General features: G+C 50.6%; 1 protein-coding gene across 4 annotated transcripts in view; it reads left to right on the top strand.

The window, feature by feature from the left end:
- CSF1R (colony stimulating factor 1 receptor) overlaps positions 1–10,684 on the top strand; it is a 25,827-nt gene extending 15,143 nt beyond the window's left edge. For 2 of the 4 annotated variants that reach the window (XM_019535216.1, XM_019535215.1), the window contains exons 10-21: positions 1,373–1,485; positions 3,886–4,012; positions 4,560–4,664; positions 5,034–5,144; positions 6,189–6,351; positions 7,011–7,102; positions 7,266–7,378; positions 8,214–8,336; positions 8,478–8,589; positions 8,921–9,020; positions 9,639–9,744; positions 10,241–10,684. In XM_019535216.1, coding sequence (XP_019390761.1) covers positions 1,373–1,485; positions 3,886–4,012; positions 4,560–4,664; positions 5,034–5,144; positions 6,189–6,351; positions 7,011–7,102; positions 7,266–7,378; positions 8,214–8,336; positions 8,478–8,589; positions 8,921–9,020; positions 9,639–9,744; positions 10,241–10,366 — 1,391 coding nt within the window. In that variant the 3' untranslated portion in view covers positions 10,367–10,684. The remainder of the gene's footprint in view (positions 1–1,372; positions 1,486–3,885; positions 4,013–4,559; positions 4,665–5,033; positions 5,145–6,188; positions 6,352–7,010; positions 7,103–7,265; positions 7,379–8,213; positions 8,337–8,477; positions 8,590–8,920; positions 9,021–9,638; positions 9,745–10,240) is intronic. The other 2 variants (XM_019535217.1, XM_019535219.1) reach the window with 2 other exon arrangements.
- The last annotated feature ends 588 nt before the right edge of the window (positions 10,685–11,272 follow it).

Below are 11,272 nucleotides of genomic sequence, written 5' to 3'. Positions count from 1 at the left end.
GTATCAATTGAATGCCATGATTTATTGATATATTTACAATTTGAAAGCAATTTGAAAGCCTATCAGTGCTTTTATCACTGTAATAAAATAAATTCTAAATACCTATAAATTCTGGCGTTTGATTTTAGTTTTTTTATCGTGGAAAACAGAGCTCCCCCTGCCCCCTTTGCTCACCAGGACACTGGTCCAGCTGTGGCTGTCCCCTCTGCTGCTTTGTGGCATTGAGCAGCCCCGATATGCTGGTGCCCTCACTCCCAAGTCTTAGCCCTCCAGCCCTGCCAGTGCCCCTCACTCCCAACCCAGAGCCCCACCACCTCTCCAAGCCTTGCTGGTGCCCTGCACGTCAAACCTGCAGCCCCTTTCCCACCCCAATCCTGCCAGTGCCCATTGTGAGGCTATGCCTCATTTCTCCACCTGCTCCATCCCTGCCCATGCCAGGAACTGAGGACAATTCTGCGGAGCTGTGCCTTAGCGAGGGCAGGGTCCACATCACCCAGCCACCTCGGAGGACCATGTGGGCAGTGACATTATTCATCGCTGCCCCTGCCACTCACCAATGAAGCCATCTGCTTACAGGTGTGGCAGGGGGGAAAAATAGCACTTGAACTCCAGCTTGGCATGCATTCACACCAAGCCCAACACATGGCCAGAAGGGGAAGCATGTGAATTAGACCTGGCTTGCCCAGCGTCTGTATAGATCCTGGGCTTTAGCAGGGCTTTTTGGTGCTTTTGTCTAACAGCTGATTGAACTGGGAAGGTGGGGTCAATAAAGAGCCTTCCCCCAATAAAAAGGCTTCCTCCATTATTAGCATCTCCAGGCACATCCTGGAGCCCTTTTACTCAAAAGGCCTCAAGCCTCAGGTCTTCAGGTTGTAGCCATACTAGTCTAGAGGTAAAAGGAATCAGAAGTTGTGGTAGAGGTGCTCTCTCTTATTAAACCAACTAGATTTTTGCAACAAAAAAATATTATTTAATTGCAAGCCTCTTTAATTGCAATTTTTTTGGGCAAAAATCAGAACTGGAAGCTTGCAATTAAAGAAATATTTTTGTAATAATCTAGTTGGTCTAATTAAAAAAAAAAAAATCACTTCTACCATGAGATCCGATTCCTCAATCCTCAGGCACATTCTCACTAAACCAGTGAATGCAAAACTGAACATAGGTCCCTCCACTTGACAACCAGGGTGAGTCTTCGGCAGGCCTGATTTTCTACCTGCCTCCTTCCCCTGAGTCCCAGGGCAGCACAGTCAGCTCTGGGGCTGCAGCTGTGTGACTGGGGGCGGGGGGCCAGGCAGGGCACTATGGGGGTGACGACTTAGTGAAACAAGCATTGGCATGTCTGAGTTTCCCCCTTTCCCTCATGTTCCTCCAGGGGAAGTGTGGATGGCCCCCAACAAGCTCTTCAGCCCCACCTTGTACAGCTGCGTGGGAGTATCCATCCTGCTGCTCCTGCTCCTCCTCCTCCTCCTGTACAAATACAAGCAGGTCAGACTGAGTCCCCGAGGGAGGGGGGTGTGCAGCAGGCAGAGGCCTGCGCGCAGGGGTTTGCGACTGTCGTGCAGTGCGGCCAACACGGGCCCCGTGGGGGTGCAGCAAGCCTGTACCTCGCTGAACACCTTTGGCTTTCAGCAGGGAGCCAGGCTGGTCCCACGACTGCAGCTCTTGGGTCTGAGCAGCCCTGCTGGCTTGGCAAGGGAGATCTGGAAGTGCCCCTTGGCCAGGGAAGGGGCTAGCTTATTTCATGCCACTAACTTTGTGAACCTGAAGCCCTGCGCTTGGCTAATGCTAGGGGTCACGCCAGCTGAGGGCAAGGGCAGGCACGAGTCCAGCAGAAAGCAGCTTCCACGCTTATATGGTGGACAGCTGAGCTGCCCCTCCCGCACGGGCCGATCTGGAGCCCACGAGCCCTCGTGCCCATGCCTTCTGCCCATCACAACCTTCTCCGTCAGCAAATACTGGACCCCACAGCCATAACTAACCCCATTTCTCCCTGGTACCGCACGGTCCCAGTACTATGCAGGCTTTTCCTCCAAGTGCTCGGCCAAGGTGCTCGCCCACATATTTCAGAGTCAGCTCTTTTTTGCAAGGATCAGCAGAAACGTGCAGATCTTTTCAGCCAGCGTCCTGCAAGCCTGGCCTCCCTTCTCTCACAACGAAACAAAAAAATGACCAGTGAGGCAAAACGGGCTGCAGAGGACATGAACAGTCAGCAGCCTCCAGTCAGACTGTGCCCCAGCATCACACGGGGAAGTAGCAAGACCTCCCTTTTGCTCTGTGAAAGCACCCTAAGGTTAAACCAGCCCTTGCTGCTCCTTGCACAGGGGAAAAGGGACCCCCACTCCCTAGTCCACCCCGCTGCAAGCAAGGAGTGCTGCTGCTTCTTGTCTATGTGAGCAGACAAAGAGGGGCGTCTCTCCCCAAGCACGGCTCAGCAGCTCAGGCAGAAAAGCCGTCTCCCACCCTGAGAGATCTCAGCTGCGGGTCGAGAAGCACCAGCTCCTCAGCTATGCTTTGTAAGGAACAGGCTTCAGCTATTGAGGGAGACAGGCCGACAGGGACATGAGTGAGCCCAGCACCTATGGTTTCTTAGCCTCTCAGCCCCACCACTAGACAATTCGCAGGGGGAAAACAAGACAGCCGCACTCCCCTGGCTACACGGCCGGTATTAAGTGACCCTCCCCCGGTACGACTTTGCGGCAGGTAGAACCTACCCTGGTGTTCAGGTTTCTGGGCTCTGAGATGCTCCACCTTTCTGGGCCCAAAGCACGTTTGGACAAGCACGTTTTCTTTAAGGCTTTGCTCCCAGCTCCGGAGCTGGCTTGCATCAGCATCATGAGACATGCCCAGCCTTTCACGCCTGCAGCCCATCCACACGGGTGATTCATGCAAGTCTGTAGCTCCTCCAGAGCACCAGCTGTAGGAAGCATTTCCACAGCCAGAGCTTCGGGGATGAAGTGAATCATTGCCCACTTGGATCTGCCTCTTCCTTCCTGAAAGGGTAGACAAGACCCAGGCAGAGGAGCTGGCTCGCGCTCTCCTTCCCCCGCAGCACGCAGCATCCTGATGACCAATGGTTTCATGGTTTCACTTCCTCTTTCCTTGTTTTCCTCACCTCCGTCTGATTTTTCAAATCCTTCTGACGTGACCTTTACAGCACGCCTAAGAAGCTGACAGCTTCCGCCGCCCATAGGCTTTAGGCCCCCTGGCTCTGCCAGGTGCACATCTGGGGAAGAGAGGAGAAATGCTAAGTTCTCCTTCTCTGCTCTAGCAGGAACCAAATCCAAGGCAATGTACTTGCTAAGCTGTGCTCAGCAAAAGGGCGCAGGATGCACAGACAGCTGCCAGGGGCAGGGAGGGTAGATAGCAAGTGTTAAGTGGCTATTATATATGATGAAATCCCCTACAGAGGTGTAGGGCGTAACAGCTGTCCGAGCTCTATAGCCCCAACAGCTTCAGGGGATGAAGAGAAAGAGTTTCTGAGACTACGGACTCCATTGCCTGCTCTTCAGAGAGAAAACAGGAGGGCTGGCCTAGATGTTTGCATGGCCCTGGGCTGAGCAGAAGCATCCATGTGTAGGTAGCGGTGGCTGGAGCTTTTCATGTCCAAGCAAGGGAGGAAAGACTGGACTTTGTGACTAGTCAGAATGCCTCGACCCTGCTTCTCAGCCTCTCCCACCCCTTTGCAGCCCGTACGCAGAAGCAAATAGCATTGGATGGTCTAAAACTAGGTCCCTTCTCCAAAGCTATGGAATGACGTAGCGAGACCACTCTGTCATACGGGGAAGGGGACGTGGCTGCAACAGAGCCCCTGTGCAAGGGCAGCCTTGGATTGGGAACCTTGTGCAGAAGAAAGCAGCAGAGTAATCAGATTTTTCTTCCCCACAGAAACCCAAATACCAGGTGCGGTGGAAGATCATTGAAGCCTGCGAAGGGAATAACTACATCTTTATCGACCCCACCCAGCTGCCATACAATCAGAAGTGGGAGTTCCCCAGAAACAACCTACAGTTTGGTGAGAAACCCTCGTGGCTTCTTCGCCTTGAGCTGGCGACAACATGCAGGTCCAAACTGGCTCACGTGCAGAGCCGAGATGCTCCCGCTGGCACCCCACCCTCCTTGCATCTAAAAGAAACAATGGTTAGAGCAATAACATACCACCCACATGCAGGCCCCCTCTCCCTCCTGCATGTAGATCTACAAACAACATGAGACAACCCTTCTCCGTGCCCTCTCCCATGCAGAGCTGGGATGATAGGATACTGCCCATTCTCTTAACATTGTGCGAGATCCAGAATACCACTGCTGTCCAGGCTGCTTTCTGACCTGTAGAGCTGGACTGTCACTTCCTTAAAAAAAAAAAAACCAAAAACTTCTTTTCTCACACTGAAATCCCCCATAGACAAGGGCAGAGCGCATCTGAATTTCCCACTGCTCGTGCAGTTTATGTTTTGCCATGGTTCTGCCACTGGCACATCCGCTGGAGAGTCCACCCGAACCAGTGCTTCGGAAAGTTGCCGTTGCAAAACTTGGGTTCTTCTAAAGCAGATGTTCCTTTCCAGGAAAGACCCTTGGAGCAGGGGCTTTTGGAAAAGTGGTCGAAGCCACTGCTTTCGGGCTGGGGAAGGAAGACTCTGTCCTCAAAGTGGCCGTGAAGATGCTGAAGGGTAAGTCAAGAACAGGTTTCAGAGGGAGGCTGGCTAAGAAACATCGTGGCCCCAGGGGGCTGGGATTGAGGACACAGTTATTGCACCTCTAGCAGATTATAGGCTAGATAACACCTGCTTTGCAGGCTGGCACCATGGGTAGAACTGCTGCTGGTCATCACGCAGCCATAGCTGCCCTAGGTAGTGGTGACCAGTTATGGATAAAGGGGATGCATTCATCAATCCTCCTCCTTTCCCATATTTGCATCAACTTACCCTTCCTCTCATCTTACCTCTGGCCTCCTTCCCACTCCCTTCCTCAAGCTCCCTTTTTCTAACCCCTTTCTCTCCCCCATCACCCCCACACCACCCTTTCCTCTTTCATTCCAGCCACAGCCGACACAGATGAGCAGCAGGCACTCATGTCTGAGCTCAAGATCATGAGTCATCTGGGCCACCATGAGAACATTGTGAACCTGCTGGGAGCATGCACCTGCGGAGGTAAGGCAGCGATGTACCTCTCCCTCAAAGGAAGTCTGAGGTCAATGACCAAAGAGAGCACCGGCATGTTAAAAACCTCTTAAAAACATGTCAAACTGGAAGCAACAATGGTCCCTTCTTGCTTTCTAACACATTGCCTCTTTCAAGTCGGCAACAGTCATGTGGTCATACTCATCAGCCAGCCTACCAAGCTACACTGTCCGGTTGACCTGATGCCAAATTAGAGATTGTTTGCTCAAGGGTTTTCAGTGACTATTCCCTTCCCCAAATTATGCCTTCAGTACAGCAGGCTGTTAGATCCCACATGTGGCAGGCCAGTAAGGGTGCTCCTGCATTGAGCCATCCACCTCACTGCACCCAACCCCCTTCCAGGCTCCAAGTGCCTCCCTGGGGGCTCCTCACATCTGGCTGACCCCCTCCCTGGAGCACACCCACACACCTGGGGGCAATGTCGCCACCACCCAGGGTCTGGACTGATCTTGGCCCTTTGCCCCTGGGAAACACAGGCCTAGTAGTCATTGAGGGTACTTGACCCACTGTAAGAACTCGGGGTGCTCCCCTCAGTCTGAAGCACAAATAGTGGTCTCTCTTAGTCAAACCAAGGGGACCCCAAGGCATAATCTAGGTCCTCTCCCAATAAGTCTCCCACACTAGGTACAAAGGAGAACTTTATTGGTTACAAGGAGTAGGTTTGGCATCTCAGATGCTTTCCTGCAGCCGTTCCACGGCTTCTCTCCTTCCTAGAGCCAATTAAGGGATTTTGGCCTAGCAGAGCTGCCATCCTATTCCATGGACAGAACTGGAATGGATGAGAGTGGGCTGTTATCAGAGACTCATATATAACCGTAAAGTTGCAGCAAAATCTCTAGTCTTCCAATGAAAAGTACATACAAAGTTGTTGCTCACACCAAGTCTATGCCCAGAAATCCTTGTTCTCACACACCAGGGCTGCAAGTCTTCTCCAGAAGAGACAGGATGCAGTGAAGTCACTTATTGATGGTCACCCACTTCCTTTTTTTTTTTTTTTTTTTTTTTTTTTTTTAGGCCCAATCTTGGTCATCACGGAGTACTGCCGCTATGGAGATCTGCTAAATTTTCTGCGGAAGAAAGCAGAGTGCCTAATCATCCAAGACTTGAGCTCGGATTCCTCTCCAGACAACACTGCCAATTACAAGAATATCTACCTGGAGAAGAAGTATGTCCGAAGGTAAAAATCAGGACCAGAGATCAGAAAGAAAGAAAAAGAATACTTGCTAGCAAGAAGTGGAGAAAGGTTATATCAGTGTAGTGTGGGAGTTCAGGTTACTTGTAAGCAGAAATGTAGGGATTTCTTTAAATCCCTTTGTCCATGAAGCCACATTTCCTATCAATCAGAAATGCCCTGGAGGGACACTGTGGGATAAAGAGCAAAATTGTGACTGGTCCATTACAGAAGCCTCTGAAAATGGACTACATTTTACTGGTGTGATCTTTGAGCCTTCTATACTTCTCAGTGCAAACCTGCTCCATTGCCCACAACCTACAGCAAAGGACCTGTCACAGTTTGAGATCCTGCCAGCCAAAGAACTATCAAGAGAAGTTGACAAAAGGGGAGAAAAACAGTTCTGAGAGGGGTAGTTACAATGCATCTCCCTCCTGAATGCTCCCAAACCGGGGTGCAATTAGCCAGGGGTAGCTAGGGTGCAGTTCTCAGTCTAACCCTGCTCACGCTAGCTCTGCAGTCCAGCCTTTAATACAAGCCAACTCTGGTAGCTACTTGGAAGCGCCTTCTCTGCTCAGCAGCCTGGGCTTAGAGAATGGCGAAAGCCCACCAGGAGACAGCCCTGTTTGGTCCTAATGACTTGTACCCTCCGCTCTCTGATTTAGTGACAGCGGGTTTGCAAGCCAGAGTTTGGAGACATATGTGGAAATGAGACCCGTGTCATCGTCATCCTCCTCAGACTCCACATCCACGAGGGGTAAGTTGCAAAGCCTGGCCTCTGCTTTCCACTGACCTTAGCCATGTGATGCCCATACTGTTCGATGCATCACAGGCTGGGATCCAGCAGGCTCTGCATTCACTCACCCTCACCCCGCTGGACCCATCCTCTGCCAGCCTTTAAGCACTCCTGTTTGTTCCAGGCAAGACCCCACAGGAAGAGGAGAAGGAAGATGCGCAGCCCCTGGACCTGTACGACCTGCTGCAATTCTCCAATCAGGTGGCCCAGGGCATGGCCTTCCTCGCCGCAAAGAATGTGAGTGCCAAGGGGAGGCCACCCCAGAGGCTTCCTAGCAAGTGATCTAGTTAATACCAATCTAGCTCACAGTACAGAGCATCAGGGGGACACCAGCTAGTGGTGACACAGCATCAGATGACAGTCAGCCCGCATGAGATTCCTAATGGTTTGGTCAATCATAGCAAGCTGCTGCTTAGGGAGCAGGATAAAACTCTGGTGCCGATGCGGTGCCAGGCAGTAGCCAGGTCAGATTCATTCCATCCCAGTGCCCGCATTCGCCTCTGAGCACGCATCTCCTGCTCCGTGGCAGCAACCCCTAGTGCAGCCGTCTGTATCTAACTGCATGTTCGTGTTGTGCCGCTGTCACATCTCTCTCTCCGGCTATTACATTAGAGCATGAGTTCTTGCTCTGTGCCTTCCTGCACTTACAGCTCTCTTTGGGGAAAAAGGAACGGAAAGTGATAGTTGACACTGCTGCCTGGATCTGCTTGTAGAAGTGGGTTAAGAACAAGCAAACTGATGGGCTGTTCTATGCCGAGGCTGTCTCGAAACACCCCAGACTCCTGAAACGCCCTCAACAAGAGAACCCAAGAGCACCAAAAGGGATTCCTGGTTAAAGTAGGCAGTGTCTTAGAAATGTAGCTCCCTAAAACTGAAAAAAAAATGGAAGGAAGTGGCAAGTATAAACAAAGAGAGCATTTGTAGTGCGAGACAGTTCGTACTACCAAGGGGTCTCAGTGAACAAGAGCTCATCTTCTCAATGCTCCTCTCAGACAGGAAAACTGTCCCCTTGTTAGAGAAGGGCTGTAGTGGGAGGGTACCTCATGGTGACGGTCTTGCCATCCATTTTTAGTGCATCCACCGCGACGTGGCAGCAAGGAACGTGCTGGTGTCCGACGGGCGAGTAGCCAAGATCTGTGACTTTGGGCTGGCCAGGGACATCATGAACGATTCAAACTACGTCGTGAAAGGCAACGTAAGTACCTGGCATGGGGACAGCAGTGAGGAGGGCTGCAGCAGACTGTTCACTGGGAAGGGCATTAAGGAGAGAACAAGACAAAACCAGTGGCGTTTGCAGCCAGCCTGTCTCCCTGACTGGAGACTTTCACCCCCCCAGGCTCGTCTGCCCGTGAAGTGGATGGCCCCAGAGAGCATCTTTGACTGCATTTACACAGTGCAGAGCGATGTGTGGTCTTATGGCATCCTCCTCTGGGAGATCTTCTCGCTAGGTAAGAAAGGATCGTTTAAAGTTCTTGATGATACATTTCCATTGCTCGAAGCTTACATAAATGCAAGGATTGGGGAAAGGCCCAGCAGCCTTTATCAGAGACATAAAACAACTCACTATCAGTCCTAGCTGTAAAAAATCACTGGCTCATGAGAAATTCTTGTTGCCATAAAACTTCCTCAGCAAGAGAAACAGGCAAGCCAAACTCCTCCAGCACTGCTTAAGTCAGGCAGCAAGACCGGCTGATGTGGATTCACAGAAGTTTAGGGCTGGAAGGGACCTCGATCTCTCACCACTGTCTTTGCTCAACATGTTGGTTCATGTGTTGGCAGGTAAAAGCCCATACCCAGGCATGGCAGTGAATAGCAAATTCTACAACATGGTGAAGCTGGGATACCAGATGGCCAGGCCAGATTTCGCTCCTTTGGAAATGTAAGTGTGTATGTGATGGGGAGCAAAAACCAAAAAAAAGGCGGGGGGGGGCACAGATGAGGCTCCAGGCAGTAAGAGCCATATTGTCCCTGACCGTTACTCCTGCTGGATACAAGATCCTTCCAAAACAGGACTAAGTTTCCTCTCAGAAGCCACTGGCACAGCACCACTGCCCCTCTGGCATACATAAAAGGAGATTTTTTATTTTTTTTTAATATAGTAACAGCCATGGTTAGCCACAAATATTCCTATAGTTTACTCCTTTCTTGTTGGCTATATGGGAAAGTCTGCATGCATGGCCCAAGTGCTCCTTATGTCAGGTCTTCAGACTATTAGAAAGAGGCAGCTTTTTGCTCTCCTTTAATATCTTCCACCTGACAAGAGACAAGTGCTTTCATACCAGTACTAACAAAGCCTCTTCAAACACATGCAAAGACATCAGCTTTCCTCTTACTAGAGGCACAGAAATATTAAAAGGTTTGCTAGTCCTCCAGGTCACACAGAAAAAGGCAAATTGAGCTAATCCCATCATGGCATCTTGGAAGGGCCCAGAGCAAACAGATTATGAAAACGCCCAGAGACCATTAACAGACTCGTCACCGCTTCTCAACCCTGCAGGTACAGCATCATGCAAGCATGCTGGAACCTGCAAGCCACACAGCGGCCAACCTTTGACCAGATCTGTTGTCTCATTCAGAAGCAACTAGAAGTCAGCAAGGAGAAGGTGAGAAGCTTCACATAGTGATGTGTGGACAAAGGAAGGGAGAGGCTCAGATGTACCCCCGCATTTACAAGCCACTGCCAGTTGGCAGCAGCTCCCTTCTTTTACCTGGTCAGGAGCTCCTTGCAAATCAAATGCTAAAGATTTGCACAGCAAGTTAAGCCCGTGCATAGGTGGGGAGACACGAGCTTCCCAGTGCCAGGGCTGCCATGCTGTCCTGTGCAGAGCAGGACTTCCAGTCAGACTGCGGGATGCAGCGTCTCTGGTAAACAGTCTCAATGGCTTACACGAGGACTGGACCTTTAAAGCCTCAACCCTCAGGGCAGCTCCTCCATGCTCCCCGCTCCAGCTGAAGTGCCCCTCCCCAGTCAAGACAAGGCTGGAAAATTCCAAAATAAATCTAAGCAAATATGAAATGAGCAGTAGCATTTCCACGATGACAACTGATAGAGAACTAGGGAGGGGTGCACTAAAGCTCTTGGCCTCTCTTTGCTTTCAGGACTACATAAACCTCCCCGCAGAGGAAGACAGTGGGTGCGAACCCTCCAGCTGCTGCGAGGAGTCCTGCGACCAAGGAGAGAGCAGTCAGCCCCTTCTGAACAGCAACAATTACCAGTTCTGTTAAGGCTGTACGGTCACTGGGGATAGGTCCCTATTCTCCACTCACCTTTGCAGAGGACTTGGCTTGAAGGCAGGCTCCTCATGCTAAGTCTCCTTATTGCGGTGCTTTCTGAAGTATGTGAGATTTACAGCATTTCCCCCTTGAAGAGCCATCACGGTAGGAGCAAAAAGCTAAGACTCAGCCCTGATCCATGTAGGGATCATGTTTGTCATCCTCGCTGACTGAGCTGTGCTCCTCACTAATGCCGGTAACATAAAGGCACACTGGTTAAAGTCTTCCTGACCAGCCACTGCAAATCCATGCTATCCAGTTCCTATGAGCTAAAAAACAAAGCAAGCAGTCTCTCCAGAGACTCAGATCTGTAAGCTTGCACATGAGGATATGTATGCTCTGTACGGCTATGCATGTATAAAGAATCTGTGCATGCAAGTGGGTTGAGGATTTCAGTTTAATTTCATGTCCGTCTCAGCACAACCTTCTTTCTGGGACAGCCCTAACTTTTAGAGATGGAAACAGCCTACCTTTTTTCTTCACTAGACCTGCCCTCTCCTACACAGTTATTACAGTAACCATGAGAGAGAAGCTTTTTCAGCATTAACTGGCTAACTGGAAGACACCCCTCTCCCCTCAAACCCAGTTGAGAGCAGAGAGGTATTCTTCAGCCATTGTTAGGCTAAAGCAGGGTGAGAAAACAAGGAACAGAGCACTTTCTTGAGCTAAGAGCCTCCTTGAATCGTTAACTCTTTAAAAATGGGCATGGAATACAAATCCCAACCCAGGAAGGAACAACAGCTTTATTTTGATCTGGAACTGGTCAGTATTCTGCAGTCAGCACTGCGTTTGAATCACTGAACAAGAAATGTAGCAACTCACTGCCTATAGCAGACCCACAGGGGTTTTTTTTAAATG

Source organism: Crocodylus porosus, unplaced genomic scaffold, assembly GCF_001723895.1.
Source record: "Crocodylus porosus isolate Cpor-Errol unplaced genomic scaffold, CroPor_comp1, whole genome shotgun sequence".
Lineage (NCBI taxonomy): Eukaryota > Metazoa > Chordata > Crocodylia > Crocodylidae > Crocodylus > Crocodylus porosus.
This window is presented reverse-complemented; position numbering and strand designations above follow the sequence as displayed.